Consider the following 21658-nt stretch of genomic DNA (forward strand, 5'->3'; position numbering starts at 1 on the left):
CCACGCAGGGCTAGTCAGCAGCAGCTGGGCAGCCACTCAGACTCCCCCACACTGCAGGACTTTGCTCCAGACACACGACACCAGAGAGCAGAAACATCCAGGAGCCGCTCCAACACAAGAATAGACCGACCTAAAGCAGTGAGTGAGCCTCAGAAACACACTAGAGTGTATTTCTCAAAAATTAAGCTTTAAAGTAATTTTTTCTTGACCTTGTAAACAGTAGTTCACAAAATAACCTCACCACATTGTCTATTATTTCATACTGTCAAAATACTTTGGAGCTTCGCCCAGTTGTCCTGACTGCCGTTACGCCGTCTGTGGATAAATAAATTCAAATCAGCCTTTGTTTTTCTTTCAGGATCAGTCTCGCCTGCGTGTCCTGACTGCTGAGACGTTGTTACCAGACCTGTGAGCTTCACCCCTGGGTGTTTTGTAAAGCAACACCAACTGCTTTAACATGCAGAGAGCCCGGTGGCTTCTCTGCTGAATGTCAATGCAATATTGAATCTCAGGATTTACTGTGTTCTGCAACCATGTCTAATCTGGACTCATATTTATGTTATTTTTCAAAGTGAAGACACAAACTTTTAGTTAATTTGTAATCCAACAAGGCATTTTATTAAAAAAGTCTTAAAACACTGTATCTTGTCCATGAATTTGATTTGAAATATTTCCCCACTACAGTCATGGAAAAAAATATTAGACCACCGTTTTTCTTCAATTTCTTGTTCATTTTAATGCCTGGTACAACTAAAGGTACATTTGTTTGGACAAATATAATGATAACAAAAATAGCTCATAAAAGTTTAATTTCAGAGCTGATATCTAGACATTTTCCATGGTTTTCTGATGATGTTTCTGGATATTATCAACAAAACCATGGAAAATGTCTAGATATCAGCTCTGAAATTAAACTCTTATGAGCTATTTTTGTTATTATATTTGTACAAGGTGAAAACTGTCCCATCAAACACGCTGTCACAGTTCATAACTGCTATGACATAACATACATGGGTGTTGTACCTATGACCTCGAAGATATGAATGTTATAGTGTTAAAACACGAGGTCTTCAGCTTTCAGGATCCGTAAACAAATTGTATGTTGTCCAAACTATGGCTTATTAGGAAGTATTTTTTCTTCTAAGGAACCAAAATCATTATCAAGAAAACCATGGAAAATCTAGATATCAGCTCTTAAATTAAACTCTTATGAGCTATTTTTGTTATCATTATATTTGTCCAAACAAATGTACCTTTAGTTGTACCAGGCATTAAAATGAACAAGGAATTGAAGAAAAAGGGTGGTCTAATTATATTTTCCATGACTGTATTTTGTTTTGCTGCCACATGCATGTCTCTCAGCCAGTGGTTTGAGTTTCATCCGCCCCCCCCCTCAGCTCTCCTGCGGCAGCCCAGTGGTGTACAGGTAGGAGACGGTCCCAGCCTGGATCTGAAAGGTCTGTCCCTGTATGTGGTGGCTGGAGATCTGCTCACTGGTCTGGCTGATGGAGATGGGCTGGCTGCTCTGGCTGCTGATGTGAATGGCCTGGTTCTGCTGCTCCCTGCTCACCTGCGAGGCGTCCTGAGTGACGGCCAGCTGCTGGATGGGCTGGTGCATCACCTGCAGCTGCTGGACGGGTCGCTGTGTGATCTGCAGGGGCTGCGGGGGGCCGTGGTGGGCCTGGAGGTGCTCCATCGCCTCTTTACTCAGAGTGATGACGTGCATCTGCTCAGGCTGGTGCGTCATCTGGCCCTCCAGCATGCTGATGGTCTGAATCTGAGGGCTCGGGTCCACCACGCCGCTCTGAGTGACCAGAGCCACGTTCTGTATGTTTCCTGAAGACTGGGTGAGGAGGGTGAGTCTGGAGTGGGCCGAGTCCGTCGTCTCCCCTTCTGTTGTGATGATGCTGATCTCCTGGTTCTGACCCGGCACAAAGTTAATATCGTCCACGCCTCCCGTCACCACCAGCTGGATCTCCTGTTCGGAGCTGGAGGGCAGCTGGTACTGCTGCAGCTGCAGGATGTTACGCACCTCCTCTGGCGGCGACGCGGCGCCCGCTGCATCTGATGAGGCTTCTGGTGTCACAGCTCTTTCCTTGTTGTGGGATTTCGTGTGTGTTTTGAGGTTGTCCAGGCGGGTGAAGGAGAGGCTGCAGAAGGAGCAGGTGAAGGGTTTCTTCCCTGAGTGAGAGGCGACATGTCGTCGTCTCGCGCTGGGGTCTGAGAAGGATTTGTTGCAGATGCTGCAGTCATATGGCTTATCTCCCCTGAAAAAGGACATTTTGATATTAATTAAGTTAGTTTTGAATGCTTTACTTGTAATGGAGTGTTCTGACATTGTTGTATTTGTGCTTGTTCTTTAATAAAAATGATCTTAATGGTAAAATAATATAAAATGGTCACATTTTAAAATGCCTAAAAATGCTAGAAATGGCCCAATTTGTCTTTTGATATGTGTGGTAGTATAGTTTGTCCAAAAATACAGGCAAAAACACCAATTATGGGATGTCAAAAAATTACCCTCTAAAAAAAAACCAAATGACCAAAAACTGAAAAAAGTCATACTATAGCATGTCGATTTTTGTCAAAAATGTTGAAATTTTAAAATGCCTAAAAATGCTTAAAAGGGGTCGATTTTTGTCTCTTGATACATATTAGAGCACAATATGGCCAGAAATTACAGAAAAACACCATATTATGGGATGACCAAAAACTGAAAAAAGTCATACTATAGCATGTTGATTTTTGTCAAAAATTGTGAAATTTTAAAACGCCTAAAAGTGCTTAAAATTAGTCAATTATACCCTGTTGATACATGTAGTAGAATAGTTTGTCCAAAAACAGTGAAACAACAGCATATTATGGGATGTCCAAAAAGGACCCCCTAAAAAAAATCATATAATAGCATGTCGATTTTTGTCATAAATGGTGAATTTTAAATTGTCTGAAATGCTTAAAATGGGTCAATTATGCTCTGTTGATAGATGTAGTAGTGCAGTCTGTGAAAAAATTGTGAAAAACACCATATTATAAAACTTCTTCCTCCATTCCATGTTTATCTTGATCACACTATGAATTAAATAAAGCTTTTAAATGATAAACCTTTGTTATTTGTTATTCCTCATATGCATGTTGGGACTTTAGTATATGAAACCTATTTCTCACCTGTGGATTCTGATATGAGTCTGCAGAGTGCTCTTGGCAGTAAAACACTTCCCACAAATCTCACAGGTGAAAGGCTTCTCTCCTGTAAGGATATTAATGTCATCATGTGCTTCACACATATAACAGATATTAGCTGCACAGTTATTTTTGTTTTAATAGCTTGTGTTTACCTGTATGAGTTCTCAGGTGCTTTTTCAGCTGAGCCGTGTCCATAAACTTGTGATGACACTGAGCACATTCTGGTAATGACTTTCCTTTAAATAATAACAAGAATAAAGAATACATTAGACGGCCATTAGAGTGAATACATTAGAATTACCTGGTGCAGTTAGAGAGCTGTGATTCTCACCTGTATGAACTCTGTAGTGGCTTTTGAGTTGTCTCTTCTGAGTGAAGGTTTTCCCACATGTATCACAGGTGAAGGATTTGTCTTCTACGGATGCAGGTAAAGAGAAAGGGTTTGTTGTAAAGGCAGAAAACAACACACTGACAATCTTCTTTCATCTTTCAATGTAAGAGTACAAGCCCAAGTATATGAAAAACTGCCATGATAAACCTTGTTAGATACCTTCATGGAGGTTCATGTGTTCTTGTAAGGAGTTTTTGGTGGACAGCGCTTTGGAGCAAATGGTGCAGACGAAAGGCTTTTCTCCAGTGTGCATGCGCTGGTGAACCAGCAGAGTGTGCTTCTGGGTAAAACCCTTCCCACAAACCAGGCACCGGAAAGGCTTTTCACCTTGGAAAAACAGATGAAACACAGGAAAGTATACTACATCCTAAGAAACTGAAATTCGATTTTTCATTACATACACTATGACATTTTTCATAAAATGGTGACGTCATACTACATTATGACTTTTAATGAAATTTTTGGCGACACACTATACTATGATTTTTTTAAATAGAATTCTGTATCACATTATACTATGACTTTTTTCATGAAATTTTGACAACATACTATACTGACTTTTTTAATGGAATTCTGTTGTCATACTATACGAGGATTTTTCATAAAATATGGGCCAGAAATGACAGAAAAACACAAGTCATGTCGATTTTTGTAAAAATTGTCACATTTTAAAATGCCTAAAATGCTAGAAATTATACTCTGTTGATACATGTTGTAGTATAATTTGTCCAAAAAAGGGAAAGAACACCATATTATGGGATGTCCAAAAATGATGCCCTAAAAAAGAAATTCATACTATAGCATGTCGATTTTTGTCATAAATTGTCAAATTTAAAAGTGCCTAATAATGCTAGAAAAGGGTCAATTATAGTTTGTTGATACATATTAGAGCATTATATAGCCAGAAATTATAGAAAAAAACATATTATGGGATGTTCAAAAATGACCCCCTCTAAAAAAGTCATACTATAGTATGTCGATTTTTGTCAAAAATGGTCAAATTTTAAAATGCCTAAAAATAATTCAAATGGGTCAATGATAGTCTGTTGATACATATTAGAGAATGAATTGGCCATGAATGGCAGAAAAACACCATATTATGCGGTGTCCCAAAAAAATGAAAAAAGTCACACACAATGTCGATTTTTGTCAAAAATGGTCAAATTTTAAAATTTTGAAAGCTAAATATTAATTTTAAAAGCTGAATATGGGTCTATTATAATCTGTTGATATATTTGGTAGTATAGTTGGTATATGTGTTGTTTCATAAAATGTTGATGACATACTATGTTATGTTTTTTTCCTGAAATTTTGATGACATACTATATTATGACTACAATATTTTGATAATATATAATAATATAATATAATTTGACTTGTTTCATAAGAGTTTGGCAACATACTGCACTAACCGATGGCCCGCCATGTTAAATCATAACAATCAAGGTGGATTACCTGTATGAGTCCTATGGTGAATCTTTAAAAAGAGGGGATTTTTGAACACTTTGCCACAGTCCTCACATCGGGCCTCAGTGTTGGGGTATTTCCTTTTCCTGCCTCTCTTCCCGGGCTCTTTGCTGCTTGCTGTGTCGCTGCCCAACTTGTAGCTCTTGTATTTCATTGGTGGCCGGATTTTTCGTTTGCTCTGTCGGCTCTGGTGTGCCCCTGGGTTATAATCTGCATCGTCTTTAGCTATTGATTCAGTCATTACATCATCACAGTCCATATCTTCAGCCAGTCCCTCCTCTAAACTCTCACATGGTGCACTTCTTCCCTCCAGCTCTGTTACAAGCATATTTTTTTTTGGCCGTCCTCTTTTGCGTTTTGGCAGATCTGACACCTCAGCTATGTTTGCCTTTACTTCCACCTCCCCGCAGCTAACCGCTGCAGAAGAGTGTGTGAGTTCAGTTAGCACCTTGACAAGGTCGTTGACCTCGATAAGATGAGCCGTAGCCAGAAGCTGCTCTGTGGCGCTCTCCTCCACAGACACCTGGGCACTGTAGATGAACTCCAGCACTGCTGCAAACATCTTAGCTGACATACCATCCAGCCGGTAGGTCGACTGAATGATATGATCCTCTGCCGTGAACATGAGGGAGAAGTAATCGCTGCTTGCTGCCAGCAGGGCTTTGTGGGCCTTGAAGTGCACGTCTTCCACAACAAGAGTGATGTCACACAGAAGATCCCTTTTCCTAAGCTTGTCGAATTTGCTCAGGATGCTTTGCTTATGTGAATCTGAATGAAGGGCCATGAGTGATGAAGTCCTGGCTGCTGCTTTCTGAGACATCTTCCCATCGAAACTATCACTTCTGTTCCTGCAGGCATTAAAAAAAGGGAAGAAAGTAACAGAAGTACATAGTTTTTTCCTCCACAAATGTGCATTTAAATTTAGAACTTTTTCCTTATGATTATTGCTATAGTTCAGTGCTACCAAGTTTATTTCATTAATTGATTGGCCAAACAACATATAATTATACATCAACAACTCTGATGATATATTCAGCATTTTAAGTTATTTATATAAAAACTTTTTTGTGTATGTTTGGAATCATTGTAAAATGAACATTTGGTTCTTAAACTGTTCGTTGGACAATACAGGAAATTTGAAATTATGATGGACACACAAGTTATAGACGAAACACATTATTTTATTAATCTAAAAAATATAACCAACAGATAAAGATGTTTCTGATCCAGAGAGGGGAAACTCATGTGTTGTAACAGCACAAAGACAAAATAATAACTACAGACAAAAAGATAAGTAAAAATTTAAAAAATCAATAAAAAGACATACGAAACTAGTATAAGAGTAGAAGAATCAATAAAATAAAAAGGTACATACAACTAGTACAAAAGTAAGTAGCATAAATAAAATAAAAGGTATCTAGAAGTAGTATGAGTAAAAGAAAAAAAAAGGTATCTACAAGTAATATAAGAGTAAAAGTATAAATAAAATAAAAAGACCAACAACAGTAGAAGTAAATATGATCTGTAGAAGAGCAATTAAAGACGAAGTTAGTGACACAGTATGATTAATAGCAGTGAGTCTAGTAGGCTTAATATGTAAACATTGTGCACCAGAAAAATATGTACTGTGATAAAGTGAAGTGGTAAGAGAGTAAGCTACATTAATATATACATAACATCATAATGTATGTTACAAAGTGAATCCCCACATTTTAGGTAGAAGTAAGTTGGCGAAGAATAGGAATGTTTTGGACTTGTTTATTTGTTTACCTAATAAATGACATGAACGATTCGATCAGTAAATCATACAACTGTTTATTAACATGACTATAACTTTCACAACTTAATGCAAGGTTTTTCTACAATTATGTTGTACTGTCTGCCACATTCATACAAAGTTTGACTGCAAATGTTTGGTCCCTAAAACTGCAGAGAAATAATACAGTGATGTAAACAACTTGAAGGTTAGCAAGCAAGCTAACAAACAATGCACCCGCTGCCAGCCAGAAACAGGCCAAAGCTCAACGAAATAGCGAATCAAGGGACTCAAATAATGTGTTAAACTAACTATATTTAAGTAATATTTCTGTTTGGGACAAGACAGTGTGCAAACCGCGGTTTGATTCAAAAATAGTGAGCTTTGAGGACCTTACCTTCTCCTATCGTTGGACGCTGGACGGAGGGCGTGAATGTGAGTGACTTATCGCGAGAGGAGGGGTTCTGACGAGACTCACAATTAGATCTATACATACTGCGGATGGACGAACTCCTTCAATGTAAAGGGACTGCATGCCGCATGTTTTATAGATCAAATGTGCACCAGCCAGTCAATTGCCTATTTTGGTTCGGATATTCGTTTAAAATGTCAACAAGAACCTAATAAGAGGGGTTCCTTTGAGAAGACGGGCCGTTTTTATACAGTTGAGTTTATTGGCCGTGTAATTAACTGTTATTATTGCCAGGGAATCTATTTTTAGGACCTGCACGTCCTTTAAAGACAGAAGATACCGAAGAGACTGTGACATTTACTCAGAGTCCTCTTTGCAGTGTACCAGGAAATTGTTATCTTTACAGGTAGGTCAAGTAGCTTTACAGTACCTGCGTTTTTCTTTACGCTTTCACATATTCAGTCTGGTGGACTCCGTGCGATTCAGTGGTGAAGTTGCAACATTGTTGCATTTTTCATTTGGTTTGCTTTGCTTTCACACTGTGTTTTATCCTTTACTTTATTAAATGTGTTTTTTTTTTTTATCAAACGCACCAAGCATTATAAACACATGTAAGCCAACATCACGCTGCTGACGCCGTCCTTCGTCATTCAGACTGATTATGTGAGGGAACCAGCTGACACTTTTCCGAACCAAGTTGCGGACTTTAATCTGGACTTTTTTCTCTTTTATGCAGCATCGACCCGCTGTGCGATTGAATCCATTAGTCACCATTCTGTCACTAAATTATTTGTAGGCCTTGTTGTCAAACCTGCTAGTACAGGCCAGGGTCCGGTGTATTCTCACATTTCTGACCAAATTTAACCCAGAATGCGCTGAGTTCTGGTTCTGCAGCGAACCGAACTCTGGTGCACTTTGAGGCGAACAGGGACCCCCATTGTTTTCTGCAGACCAGAGTTCGTTTAAGCATTCACACCACCAGCAAAAACCAAACGGAACATCCGACAAAAGTCACTAGAGTTCGTTCTCAGCGGACCAAACAGCTCAGGTGTGAATGCATAGTAGGGAAGCTGAGCTGTGTCTGAAGATTATAGGAACATACTCTTTAAAACTTATAATACCTCACTTTCATATGAATCTAAAATATAGCACAATGAGGCACAGTTAATTGATTGGTAAAAAAATGTACAAATTTATTATGTTCTGTTTTTTAAACAGATTTTTGATTCACAAATGTATTACCATAATGCATTTGCATATGTATTGGTTTCCCCCTCTCTTTAGCATAAAAACAATTAAGCAAGTTAATAAAAATAAATATACATTTCCTTAAAAGTTTCCTCCTTCAAAATTTCCTTGAAGTTTTCTCTGCATAGTTTTTGTATGTATTCCCCTAATATTTCATCTCAATAAAATCGGTTAGACTCTTAATACTGTTTAAACTTTTTTGTTTTTTTGTTAATTTAATGCTTCAACAAACTGTTCAGATGTTATGATGCAATTGTTTGCATAAAAATGTGCATATTTTCATTAAAATACATTTTGTTGATACCCACTACCCTTGAGCATATTAATAAAGTGCTTTTTCTCAATCCATTACTTTATTTTTGAATAAGTGTTTCATGTATTAATTAATTTTGTAATATATTTATTATATTCCCTTTGTACTTTGTAAAAGTACATGGTTAGGGTTAAGGTTAGTTTCCTGTTCATGTCTATGATATTAAACACATTTATGCATCAATGAGAAGCATTTAATATCTATAAAAAAGGGCCATTCTGCTGCAAAATGAGTACTTTTACTTTTATGATTCTAATGTTTATCTAATATGTATATTATACAGTGAGGAAGAAGGGAAATAATTTAAATGAGCCAGTGCTTTTTTATGCTTGTAGATAATTTTGAAAAAAGAAAAAAAAAAACACAATTTCACACATAAAACAGGTTATTTTATGTGAGGATCGGTCTGCAGAACTGAAAGCTTTCTGTGGCTCTGTGGGGCCCAGTTTACAATGTCTGTTGTGTAACTTATCATTACATTGAAGTAAGGCTTTGTGTTGTTGATCTTTGGACTGTAGTCAGTTAAGATGAATGTTAGGGCTGGTAGTTGTGGATTAACTTTCAATCATAACAAAGGTTGTCTTGCAGCAATCAAGCAGCATTTGACATAATATTCTGTCCTCCAGTTTACCTCCAGTTTGAGGCCCAAACGCATCCAGGATGAAAAGTGTCCGGGTCGTAGTGGTGGGAGCAGGCGTGGTCGGCTTCTCCACTGCCGTCTGCATCGCTGAGGCGCTTCCTTTCTGCTCCGTTACTCTGCTGGCTGAGAAGTTCAGTCCAGACACCACCAGTGATGTAGCTGCTGGGCTCCTGTTCGCTCCAAAGTTTCCAGGTATGCAAAAATCTCTCTCGACTTTGTAACTTTTTTAAATGTTATGGACTCAGTACAATTTTACCAGGGTTAAAATAATGTATAATGCATTTAAATTCATCATCTATCCCCACCCTTTATGTATAAATGTGTTATTTTACTCTCTTTCTCTCTCAGATATTCCCTTAGAAAGACAAAGACACTGGTTCAAGAACAGCTTTGATCACCTGTTGGCCATTTCTCAATCCCAACACTCACCAGACGCTGGAGTAATGCTGAGTTCTGGGTAATAATTGTTGAATGGGTCTATAAAAAGGGGCAAATTCTCAGCCAGGTCACTATTACAATGGATCTATTTGCATCCAGTGATTTTTCTTTTCATTCTTTTCCAGCTGGCAGATATTCAAGGACGTTCCAGCGGATAAGACGCCCTTCTGGTCAGAGTTTATGATCGGTTTTCGATTCATGACTGACAGTGAATTAAAACTGTTTCCAGGGCACAAGTTTGGACACGCATTCACCACCATAAAATGTGAATGTTCTACCTATGTGCCGTGGCTTGAGAACAGGTTTGTCCTCTATCTAACGATACTTGGTTACTCACGTTGGTTCTGTTGATGGAAGTGAGAGGGAGAGGGAGAGGGAGGGGGAGAAGATTTTTCAGGAGTGATGATATTACTGCACCGAGTCGAAGTGCTCCCAAGTGCTATTCCGCCATACATTATAGTTATCCTTTTTATCCGCTTAGAAAAGCGCCACGTTTTATTTTGTGTCGCCATACTTGGTCGTTTAACTACTCGTGTAGCTGTATTTAAATAGGGAAAACGTGGAGGAGTTTGGTCGCTTCTAACTGTCCATCTGTTTGGATCCTAATGAATGAACTGGGCTAAGCTAAGTGCTAGCCAAGTGGCGCCGCGCGCCAGGGCGATTGAGTGCACGCATTGAGACGCAAGAGGTCTGTATCAACTCGTCTTACTTGACCGAATAACATGTTTTAATATGAAAAAACGGTGGAGTGTTCCTTTAAGGCTTACTTTGTTATAAACTTTCAAAAACAAAAACAACTGCCTGACATGGCATGACACTCGAGTAAGAAAACAAGTCTGCCAAAATTCTATGACCTTGCAAAGCAGCTGGAGTCATGACATTGTGTGCGAGCAGCTATCGTAGTGGAAACAATGTTTACAGATCTCTGTAAGTGGAAACATTTCTATTATCGCACTGTATATACCAATGTATTGCCCATTTGCTTAAGCCCTTATACTGCATTAGTTGTGTGAGTTGTGCTGTTAAACCCAGCATAAAAAAAAAGTCAAATTCCTTCTTTGTTCACTGTGGAGGCATGTGTGAGAAAGTTTTTTTAACACAGGGTGAGTAATTGAACAGATAATAATAGGGTTGTGTGTGTGTGTGTGTGTGTGTGTGTGTGTGTGTGTGTGTGTGTGTGTGTGTGTGTGTGTGTGTGTGTGTGTGTCAAAGATGTTTTCTTCAACAAATTTGAATTATTTACAGGTAATTGTAGTTTAATATATGCTTTGATTTCACTGAGGTGAAAAGTTAAATACAGTCTTTATAAGAACATAAACTCTTGTTTTGCAAAAGGTTCAGAAAAGCTGGAGGTCACGTTGAGCAGAGGAAGGTCTACAGTCTGGATGAATTAAGCAGCAGCTATGATCTCATAGTCAACTGCTCTGGTCTGGGCTCCAAAACGCTGGTGGGTGACGAACAGGTGTACCCGATCAGAGGCCAGGTCCTCAAGCTGGAAGCCCCCTGGCTGCAGCACTTCATCAGAGCTGGAGATGGAATGACCTACATCTACCCCGGCAGAGACGGCGTCACTGCAGGCGGCACCAGGCAGGAGGGGGACTGGCGACTACACGTGGACGAAGACGACACCAAGAGCATCCTGGAGCGCTGCAGCCGGCTGGTGCCGAGTGTCAGCAAAGCCAAAGTTCTCAGCAAGTTGGTCGGTCTGAGGCCCACCAGGAAGAACCCGAGGGTGGAGAGGGAGCTGGTGCAGCTGCAGGGTCGCAGGGTGCCTGTGGTCCACAATTACGGCCACGGAGGCTGGGGAGTCACCCTCGCCTGGGGCACCGCCCTGGATGCACTGGGGCTGGTCAGACAGTGCCTTCATGAAATGCCGCTACAGGCTAAACTGTGAACTATATCAACTTCCACTAAATCCTGCTTTTTGTATGTGCCAATAACACTCGCCTTTAAATAATAAGACGTACTGGCAGAAAATCAAATCAATAAATAATAAGCTGTAGGTTTTACGTTAGTGTATAGGGAAATAATTTGTAAAAATGTAATTTTGGTGAATAATTGGACACATTGGTACTGAATGTTATGGGACAATGTCATGCAACAAAATCTGTATTACAGTTGCCTTTGAGTGCAGAGAACTACAGTCAGATTAATTTAATTCAAACATTTATTGATGATTGAGTGAAAGTAGAACAATGATTAACAGCCTTGTTAGCATTTTTACAATGTTTATATAAAAGAAACCTTTATTGATTAAATTAATGAACAAGAAATACTATACATAATTTACTGTGAAATGAAAAGCTCAGGTTAAGCTCTGTCTGAGAACTGCTGATAGATTACTGTATCAAATACAGTTTGATTTCTAGTATCTCCCAGCGCTTCATTAATGTCTTACACTGCTTGCAGTCAGATTACATGCATAACTAATGTGACAGTAAATCAAACAATGGATATTAATAAAGGCTTTGTTGATGCAAGATGAAAGGCCACTCACTGCCAGGCAATGATGCTTATGTAACTGTTGGACTCAGCTGCAGTCTTCTCTACAAACTGGATTCAGCTGAAAGAGAGACAGGTATTCCAGATCCACCGTTCTGTCAAAATAATTCTGGTAGTCTATTTTCCATGTTTGATCTGTTGATCTAAATTATTTTCTTGCAAAAAGTCAAACAGGTGAAAAGGGTTTTGCCAGCATATTCTTTCAAAGCTCCTTAAATATTGTTTCATCCGTGAAACAGGTGGGGAAACCAGTTTCGTCAGGATTATCTTTGAAAATGTTTTTTCTTTTCTTATGATGCAATGCTTAATTTGACCTGAGGCTGAAATGCACCACTACACTGTGTCCTAAATACAACTAGTAAAAGGAGAACTCACCTGGAAGAAAACATGATTGTTTTTATTCCGATTTGAATATGGAGTAGTGGTGCACTTCAGCCTCTTGTGGCCTAAATTAGTACTAAAACAACAATCACTGTCAGGAAAAATGATCCTTTGTTTCACAAAGAAAAGTAATGTTACGGCAAAACATATTCATCTGTTCTGAAGGCATAAACAAGAGAAAACATAATTCGGATCAGACCTTGAAAATGGATCACAAGTTTTTCTTAGTTGCCTCCCAGTGCTTACTCAGCATCCACAATTGACATGGTGCAAAAAGATTAGTAACAGGCCTGCTATTAAGAATTAAGGACACTGGCAAAAAATCTAAATGCAAACCCACTTCAGCACCATAAACCTTTGCATCAGACCCCTTTATCTGGGCTGGGTTCATCTGTACCCTTTAACCAGCCTGACAGCAGACCTGGTTAGTAATCACATAATTTAACATTGTCTAAATTATTTCCTGAAGGACTTTTTGTGTGAGATGTAATTCACATGAATTTATTAAAAAGTGACACTTTAAACCAACTATATGGTTATTGTGGAAAAATGTACCAAATATATAATGCTTCGCTTGCACTTTCACGTCAGATGAACAAGTGTCGCACACTATAAATCCATGGTTGAATTTTAAAAAATAATGGCTAATTTGGAAAAAGAAAAGAAAAGGTAATTATCCGACAGCAGCAATTTACATCCCTAAAGTGACAGTCCGCTGTACTTTTCTGGCCAATACCTTGTCAGAAAGTTACTCAATCCTGAGATTAGCACCCAGCAGAGTTTATGGATGTCTTCTTATTTCTTTGCATTTTCAGCCGGCGGGCTTCAGAACTTGCTGAAACTGGGCGACTGGCCTTGTTCTCTGACGAAGTGTGGTTTGTGTAGTTGTACATGGAGGCTGTCTCTGTTAGTACAGGCTCTGGGTGTGGGTTTGGTAAGGAGGGTGGAGTTAAAGGATGACTGGACCGTTCTACTGGGGCTATGGGTGGCAGCTGGAGGAGTGTGATTGGTGTCGTTTCTGCTTGTTTAGAGGCATGCACATTTGTTGTGTCTGTCTTGAAAGTGCTGCACACAGCACTGCATGATGTGGTTGAAGACTGGGAGGATGGAAACAGGACCACACACTGTTTTTCAGGATTTACTTTGTGCGGTCTGCTCTCCTCAGTCTTGGCGCTAGGTGTCAGATTCCAGTTTTTAGGGTGGATGAGTTTTCTCTGCTGCTCTTTGTGGAGGACAGTCAGGGAGAAGCTCCGCCTCAGCAGATCAGGTGCTGAGTTCCTTCTGAGCTCCATGCAGCTCTGGCTCCGAGCAATGGCTCCACTGGGAGGTTGACCTTTCGCTGAGCTTAGAAAACTTAAGCTCTTCTTAGGGGGTCTTAGTGGTGGTAAGATACAGGGCGGGCCTCCAGGTTTACTTTGGAGTGAAGCCTTACGAGGGCCGGTGGAGGTCAGGGTCTGGGGGGGGGCAGGGTACTCTGGGGATGGAAGATGGCTTGATTCAAAACCAGAGGAGGACCTGCTCATGGATGAAGATGTCTTTTTGTCCCGTCCTGAAATAAACAAGTGAAGTGTGTGCAGATCATGTAGGTGCTGTGACATGTATTTGACTTAAAGCTGGAGTAGGCTGGTGTTCTTTTGGCATCATTGGGCAGAAAATTGCCTACCCCAGCTTTAAACAGTAAGCACAGCATGAGCGCTCAGTGTTGGAAAGAGTAGCTATTGTGAAAAGGATGCCCAAGGAAAGAACAAAACAAAATCTAAATGTACGCTAAAAATGGATGATGAATGAAAGAAAGGAAGCAAGCAGTCAAGTCTGGTAAAGCATGGAGCAATTTATTCCTCACGCTCAACCAAGACAGAAGCACACTTCAGAAAATGCAGAGACTTCAGACCTGCCACACTTCTGTCAGAAGTGTTAGAATGAGTTGAACTTCGACCTTTAAATGCGTTAAACCGTTTTAAAGGTTGTCCTTAGTCTGCATTTTAGTGCATTTACAATTATACAAAATGCCATATTTTAACAAGTATAATTATACTATTTAGTAAATATTTTAATTCTTCTGCATTACGCAGTTTTCAGGCACATGATAAAATATTGTGCAACATTACATTTTACCGGACTAAAAAAATATACACACAAACAGCAAAATCTTGAGAGAAATACACTGTACAAGTGTGGCTGATCTGACATAGTTCTCTAACCACATGACCTCTTGACATTCACAAGAACCTTCATTTACAGTAAGCACAACTTTTCGTAATTTGACATTTTTTTAGACTAAAGCCAAACCAAATAACCACAATAAGAATTATATAGCTATGAATAAAGCAAGCATTAAATATGTACTGCAATTACTGAAAGTTTTTTTTTTTTACTATCTTATCACACGTTGGTTCAACAGTCACCATTTTCAGCAAATGCAAAACCACCACAAAACTCACAACTGCAGATCTATTTGTGAGTAGACCTACAAGCTGCTCCACATATAGTTTGTTCAAGTGTGTGAAAATGTCTTTAGGTCACTGCTCAGTTAAACATGATGTAAGTGAACTTTGTAGTTCCATAATAACAGAGAATCTTGTGTTATGTATTTTGAATGTTATATTGAGAATGTTATACTTGAAAAAAAGGCAATTTCAGTTCTCAAAAGCCCTTTAACAGACAAAAAAATGACTGCAAAACAGTTGGATTGAGTGATGCGGAAACAGGAGAAAGTATGGTTCGAAGAAGAAGATGCTTGGAGGAAGAAAAAAAACAAAAACAGAGCAGCAGAAGTAAAATGTGACGATAGCAGAGTCTTTCCAGAAGAGCATGTAAAACTGAATTTGGCGGCTTGGAATGCTGGAGCATCAAGAAGGACTGAAGACCACACAAGTCTTTCTAGTGAAGGATGAGGCAGAAGAGGGCAGAAGAAGAGGAGGACAGTGTTCACAGGCGACTCAGGCTGTCATTACCGTTCTCCAGGTTCTCGTTACTCTCGTAGCAGCCGGAGTCACGCGGCGAGTCTCCCGCCAGGCCGCGCCTGTCCAGGAGCAGCTTCTCCTGCGAGCCTCCGGACTGACTGCCTCGCTCTGGGTCGCTGCTTCCTGCAACGCACAACACCACCAACAGGGGGCAGACAGTCACTTTGCATGTAATGTGAATGTATCCATTTGTCTTGTGCACACACACAATACATTCGTGGAAAAAAATTCTTAGACCACTTTTTTCTTCAATTTCTAGTTCATTTTAATGGCAATACTGTACTTGGTGGTACATTTGGTTGGACAAATATAATGATAGCTCTTAAATTTAACTTTTAAGAGCTATTTTTGTTGTTGATATTAAGCCATTTGATTTAGCCATTCCATGGTTTTCTTGATAATAACCAAAATCATTATCATGAAAACCCATAGAAAATGGCTAGATATCAGCTCTTAAATTAAACTCCTATGAGCTATTGTTGTTATCATTATATTTGTCCAAACAAATTTACCTTTAGTTGTACCAGGCATTAAAATGAACAAAAAAATTAAGAAAACAAGGGTCTAATAATTTTTTCCATGACTCTATGTACCAGTTGAAAGCATGCGCAATATATTTTATATTATATCAGTGAAAAGTGAATTTAATTTTAAGGGGAAAGGAACATTCTTGAGAAACTATTTTTTGTGCCGGGTGATTTTTATGAAGAAGAAGCTTTAAGCTTTTTGTATCCTTCAACATTTCAATATTGTATAAATATGAGTAAATTATTAAAATGCGTTTCCTTGACTTGTATTTGACAATATTGATGTGTTTCCAGTCTCGTGTAGTGCTCAGGTGACTATAACACCCTGTGGATGACCAACCTGACCCACCATCATACTCTTGCAGCAGCTCCACAGCGGTGAGCAGCACGGCTCTGTGCTGGGCGTCTCTGATGTTCAGCTCATCCAGGTCCTCCTCCTCTAACAACTTGAATGTGTCCAGATCCTCATAGCCGTTAAAAAGGAAGGTGGGAAGATGCTCCTGGGCAGAGGGATGATGCACAAACAGATCAATAAAAAAAATCTATAGAAAGGAATTAATTTGACCATGCACAAAAAGTTTTTCAACCCATAGATATAAGGATAATAAGGATGTTACAAGTTTCCAAAACTTAACTCAACGATTCAGCATTTGGTATTTTTCTCCAGTTTTTCAAACTGACAGTGCTGTTAAATCTTTAATTTTATAAAAAGTAAATTGCATGACATTTTGGGACACTGGAAAGAAATTGAATATGTTATCCCAAATGTTTCTTTAAATACAACTACTACAATTTTACCCAATCGCCTACTTGTATTTTTTCTACCTTAAACTCATAATTTTGAGAAATAAAATATCGTCCATACATTGAAAATCCCGGTACTTGTTTTGTTCACAAAAGTCATATCGTTGTTTGTGTCATACAAAATTCCCCAAACCTGTGTCTGTGTGACAGATTTAGATAATTTCCTTTCATTTATTTTATGTAGGACGAGATTTAAAATGATCAAGTGTTACATTTTAACAGGCCTGACTCCGTTAAAACTGGTTAACATTTAAGGTTTCTGTTCTGTAGCACATAGAAGATATAATCACAGTAGTACGTTTATTACTTTGAGATTGATGCGATCAAGGAGCTCCTCCACAGAGGTGGGTTTGGGTTGCCGGGCCCTCCTTCTCCTGCGCGTCTTTTTGGGCTTCACCTCCTCTTCATTCAGGACATCCACATAAATGAACTTGAAGGTGCCGACTTTACCGTTGAGCATCCCCATCCATGTACCCATCGGAGGCTTACTGATGACGTCGATGACGTCTCCACTCTGCAAGACAAGACCAGTGGAGCTTGAGAAACTAAGACTATAGAGAATTTTATTATGTATGGTCACAAAGAAGGTAATCATGAAAAACTGAATCGCTTCAAATAAAACAACTCAACAAATAAATTACTGAAGCAATAGAAAGGATAACGTTGGAAACATCAGCTTTCAGACTGCAAAATAATCAGACAGAATACGCTAGACAAGGACAGTGGAAAAGTAAATCTCAATATGTATTAAAAAAAGAAAAGCAGAAGGAAAAACAAGGAAGGAAGAAGGGGAAAGAAATGGAAAAAAAGGGAAAAAGAAAAAGGGGCGGAAGGAGAGTCTTTCCTTCTTTTTACGATTCAACTAATATTTGTTTTTTCTTTGTCTGTCAGTGCACTCTTTAAACGGCTATGCACAGAAGCCCAAGCCCAAGCCCCGAAAAAAGGGGGGGCTACCTGGTTGATTCTGCCAGTAGTATATGCTCATCTCAATGATTAAGCCATGCAAGTCTAAGTACACAAGGCATTAAATCAGTTATCGGCACATTTATCACGGCTTTCTCTCCTCTTCTGTGACGCATGTTTCTGGTAAAGGTGTTGAATCTCTGGTGTTTGCTGATGGCTTCATCTGGGAAAAACAGTGACTTCGACACTCCCTTTTCAACAGGGGTCAGCCTGTGCTCTGGTTTGGTGAGCCTTGGGCAAACTAACCTTGGGAACGAGGTGATGGTGCAGAGGGTATATATATATATATATATATATATATATATATATATATATATATTTTTTTTTTTTTAAGTGCATTGGTAAAGGATTAGTTTGGATTTGTATTTGGCATGGAGGGGGTTAAAAATGTCATGTCTTGATTGATTGATTGATTGCCTGAATTGTGTGCCTTTTTGTATTTCTCTTTGTATTAGGGTTAGGGTTAAGGTATTTTTTTGTGAGTCCATAATAAAAGACAATATAAAGAAAAAATACAAGAAGATATCAGCTGATGTTGTGTAATTAACTGGATCAATGATGGTGTCGAACCTTCAGTTTGAGGGAGTCGGTGTCGTAGGGGCTGGGGGTGAAGTCTGTGTGAACTAGAGCGCGTCCACAGAAGGGTCCCCGGTAAGGCAGCTCATCCTCTTCCCCGTCCTCCGACTTCACACTCTCTCTGTTGCTGTTTGACGAGTCAGTGGTGCCCACAGTCTGACCACCTACACACACCACAGAAAGACAAATGAGACATACAAGACCACAGCGCTGCACGGCTCTGTTAGTGTGAGAAAAATATTTTTAATACATTCTTTTAATGTGACTGAAGTGCCAGATGATACGCAGTGATCCACACAGACCAACACAATGAGACAAGGAAGTTTAGACTAGCTCAAAAGAGGTTTAATATCCTTGAAACACTTTTTCTGTTAAACATCACACATCTGGTGTTCTAAGGTCAAGTTAAACAAACACTGAATTATTTGCAGTACACCCAGATCTGGCACATACTGTAAACACCCAGACTTACTCATGGAGCTTTGTCCGCTGAGGGAGCTCCTCAGGCTTTCCACGGAGCCTCCCGGCTTCAGTTTGGGTTTCTCCAAAGAGTCGGAGTCTGTCTGAGGCGAGTGAGGGCAGCTGGACATGCGGTCCGGGCTCGACTACGACACGGAGAAGAAAACAACTATTACCTATGCTTCCCAATCTTCACAACATTACCTAGTAACACTGATTGATGCTTGCGTACTGTAACATATTATACTGGCTGTGCATACCTGTTCGGAGAGAGAACAGTGGTATCTCTTGGATATGTGTTTTCTCATGGTTTCTCTCACAGACTTGACCTTTTTGCCCAGGGAAATACGAGATGTTGGTGGAGACTTAATGGGATCTCTCACACTATCGCCGTCTTTATTCTAATTTAGAAATAAAAAGGCAGAAAAAAGGGCAAAGAAAAGGTTCAACAGCTTATTTTGACTCAAGTTTACGGAACTTAAGGAAGAACAACAATTACATACGGTGTTATCGATGCTACAGACGCCCAAGTGCAGTGAGCGGTTGGTGAGGTCAAATCCTCCAAAGCTACAGGCTCTCTGTGAGAAATAAAGACAACCCACAACAGGATATTAATCAGAAGTGATGCAGAGGTGTAAAAGTGAAGCTGGGGGTTTTCTTGCTGGGTTTTTGTAGCCTCCATCCAGCCACCACTGATGAAGTTCACCTTGAACCACAGCTGCCAGTAAATATATGGTGTGAAACAAGATGCAACATGGGACATATAAGTTCCTGCAGCAGGTCAGGTCACCAAAGATCATGATGTGCAAATGCAAAATATTTATCTGATCCTGATCAATTTGTGGAACTTAATAATTAGGAAGAAAATGATTGACAGTATTTAAAAAAAAATGAGATTTTGTATTATAAACCAAAGTAGTTTCTTAATATTTAATCTAAAAGTGGCTTGGACTACATTTGCATTTAATAGACACCAGTGCAGGTGCTGGAGCAGTAAAAGCAGGTAGCATAATGCTAATTGGAACCTGTTTATTTTAGAATTGATGTGAAGACTGCAGGGCATTTGTAGGAAGTATTAAATTCAGTACAGTAGCTTTAAAAAACAAACATGTGCCAAAACAATCTCCCAACAACAGCCCCTCTGTACTCACCCCGTGGTGGCTGAGCGGGCTGAGGATTCGGTGACGGAGCTCTCCATCGGTCACTGAGCGAGCCAGTTTGGGTTCCTCATCAGTGCAACCCTCCATTTCAGAAAAGGAAGAGCCACTGCCTTCACCTGCCTCCCTCGCCTCCGTCACTACACTCGTCTCCTGAGGAACAGGGCTCCCACTAGACTTGGTAAAGGCCTCAAAGATCTTCTGGCTGCTGCAGGTGTCCAGGCTGCTGGAGGAGGGGGAGGTGGTCAGGCTGTCAGAGTCCCTGTCGTAGGTGAGCTGCTCCCGCAGAGCTGAAGCCAGGGAGTCCACGGGGCAAACAGCAAGCTTCTTCTTCACATCGGAGTACAGAGAGGCGCTGGCATCTCCATAGGGAAGACCGTCTATCATTAGGCTCTCTGGAGAAGAGGTAAGGGGAAGGGAAAAATACAAAATGTTCTTTTATCAAATATCTGAATTTTTACATTTCGATACATTAACTTAATTACTCATTTTTTCTGTAAATAATTATTTTTACATGTTTTTTTAATGCTGTACTGCAGTTTTCCATAGTCTACAAGCTGTTTCACAGGATTTTTCAGAATGCCAATTGTCAAATGTGTTGGAAAAACACGTTTAGGGGGAAAAGCAGCAATAACATTCTTCAAAACATATATTCAGATAGACTACACAACTAGTGAAAACACTGTAAATACTGTTATTGCAGCACATATTCTTATTCAAACAGTAATTAGAGCACAATTACTGATATTCTCTCTAGACTCTGCGTCACACTCAGCATTGTGGTGTCTCATTTCCTCTTACTACACAGTATGCTCTTATTGGTTTTCATGTCTGGGCTGCACGCATGGAAACAATTTTACTTGCATAAAAACTGCAACTTCTCTAACATCTTTCAACAAGCAGAATCACAAAGTAGGGCAGTGAAAAATTAGACAATTCAGGCGTTTCTACAAAGCTTTATAACTATGGTGGCTGTGTGGTGTTTTTAGTACCCTCTGCTCCAGGCCTCTTTGACTCGTCAATTCTGATCAGCTTCTTCTTCACTTTCCTTGTTGAGTTGACCAGTTTGTGGAGTCTCTTGAACGTCACAGATTCCTCTTGTTCAGTGTCTGACAGGTCACAAGGCTGATGGGAGACACCAAAGCATTAAGTTGTACCACAGAGCTTTGCAGTTATGCTAAAACCAGTTTTTTTTGCACCATATGTGGAACAAACTCCCAGAAAACTGCAGGTCTGCTGCAAATGTCAGTTATTTTTAAATCAAGGCTGAAAACTTACAGATTTTTACTTTTATTCAATCAAATAATTACTAATTTCATACACTGCTGTTGTGATCGTATCATAGGTGAATAGTGGGTTCATTTGTGAATTTGAACTGATGTGGATTAAATGCTGCAGCATTTACATCCAGCTCCATCTTAGCTCTCTGATAAGAACAACCAGAGATCTCCCCTCCATTTTGAATCTCTCCCAGGATT

The 21658-nt window shown here is 39.6% G+C and overlaps 3 protein-coding genes across 4 annotated transcripts in view; 1 reads left to right on the forward strand and 2 right to left on the reverse strand.

Annotated features, from left to right (window-relative positions):
* Window positions 1–1313: 1313 nt before the first annotated feature.
* On the reverse strand, window positions 1314–7777 carry zbtb24 (zinc finger and BTB domain containing 24). Of its 2 annotated transcripts, XM_059353065.1 has the most exons (7): window positions 7640–7777; window positions 5030–5889; window positions 3734–3901; window positions 3515–3598; window positions 3336–3419; window positions 3166–3247; window positions 1314–2267 (listed from the first exon to the last, which is right to left on the reverse strand). In XM_059353065.1, the coding sequence occupies exons 2-7, from the start codon at window positions 5859–5861 to the stop codon at window positions 1394–1396; spliced, it is 2124 nt and encodes a 707-aa protein (XP_059209048.1). In that variant the 5' UTR covers window positions 5862–5889; window positions 7640–7777; the 3' UTR covers window positions 1314–1393. The 2 variants fall into 2 exon arrangements, with proteins under 2 accessions (XP_059209048.1, XP_059209047.1); XM_059353064.1 differs by lacking the exon at window positions 7640–7777 and having other exon boundaries at window positions 5030–7114.
* Window positions 7291–12783, forward strand: ddo (D-aspartate oxidase). The gene is made up of 5 exons (XM_059353066.1): window positions 7291–7615; window positions 9397–9602; window positions 9759–9867; window positions 9974–10150; window positions 11184–12783. The coding sequence occupies exons 2-5, from the start codon at window positions 9431–9433 to the stop codon at window positions 11740–11742; spliced, it is 1017 nt and encodes a 338-aa protein (XP_059209049.1). The 5' UTR covers window positions 7291–7615; window positions 9397–9430; the 3' UTR covers window positions 11743–12783.
* A 422-nt stretch (window positions 12784–13205) lies between these two features.
* The window catches only part of sash1b (SAM and SH3 domain containing 1b), a 52378-nt gene continuing 43925 nt past the window's right edge, over window positions 13206–21658 (reverse strand). The window contains exons 9-18 of the mRNA XM_059353063.1: window positions 21173–21305; window positions 20175–20575; window positions 19527–19601; window positions 19284–19424; window positions 19037–19169; window positions 18559–18728; window positions 17333–17539; window positions 16571–16721; window positions 15686–15817; window positions 13206–14280 (exon numbers count right to left, since the gene is read on the reverse strand). Coding sequence (XP_059209046.1) covers window positions 13496–14280; window positions 15686–15817; window positions 16571–16721; window positions 17333–17539; window positions 18559–18728; window positions 19037–19169; window positions 19284–19424; window positions 19527–19601; window positions 20175–20575; window positions 21173–21305 — 2328 coding nt within the window. The 3' untranslated portion in view covers window positions 13206–13495. The remainder of the gene's footprint in view (window positions 14281–15685; window positions 15818–16570; window positions 16722–17332; window positions 17540–18558; window positions 18729–19036; window positions 19170–19283; window positions 19425–19526; window positions 19602–20174; window positions 20576–21172; window positions 21306–21658) is intronic.

The sequence above is a fragment of the Centropristis striata genome, chromosome 16 (genome assembly GCF_030273125.1).
Source record: "Centropristis striata isolate RG_2023a ecotype Rhode Island chromosome 16, C.striata_1.0, whole genome shotgun sequence".
Taxonomy (NCBI): Eukaryota; Metazoa; Chordata; class Actinopteri; order Perciformes; family Serranidae; genus Centropristis; species Centropristis striata.

Bases quoted from the DNA above. Each gene is read 5' to 3' on its own strand.
- zbtb24 (XM_059353064.1), bottom strand. From the start codon at position 6,080: ATGCTGAATATATCATCAGAGTTGTTGATGTATAATTATATGTTGTTT. The intron at 3,902-5,029 runs GTAATCCACCTT...TGTTTTTCCAAG, and splicing joins TCACCATAGGACTCATACAG to GTGAAAAGCCTTTCCGGTGC. The intron at 3,420-3,514 runs GTGAGAATCACA...TATTATTTAAAG, and splicing joins CCACTACAGAGTTCATACAG to GAAAGTCATTACCAGAATGT.
- ddo (XM_059353066.1), top strand. From the start codon at position 9,431: ATGAAAAGTGTCCGGGTCGTAGTGGTGGGAGCAGGCGTGGTCGGCTTC. The intron at 9,603-9,758 runs GTATGCAAAAAT...TTTCTCTCTCAG, and splicing joins GTTCGCTCCAAAGTTTCCAG to ATATTCCCTTAGAAAGACAA. The intron at 10,151-11,183 runs GTTTGTCCTCTA...GTTTTGCAAAAG, and splicing joins GTGCCGTGGCTTGAGAACAG to GTTCAGAAAAGCTGGAGGTC.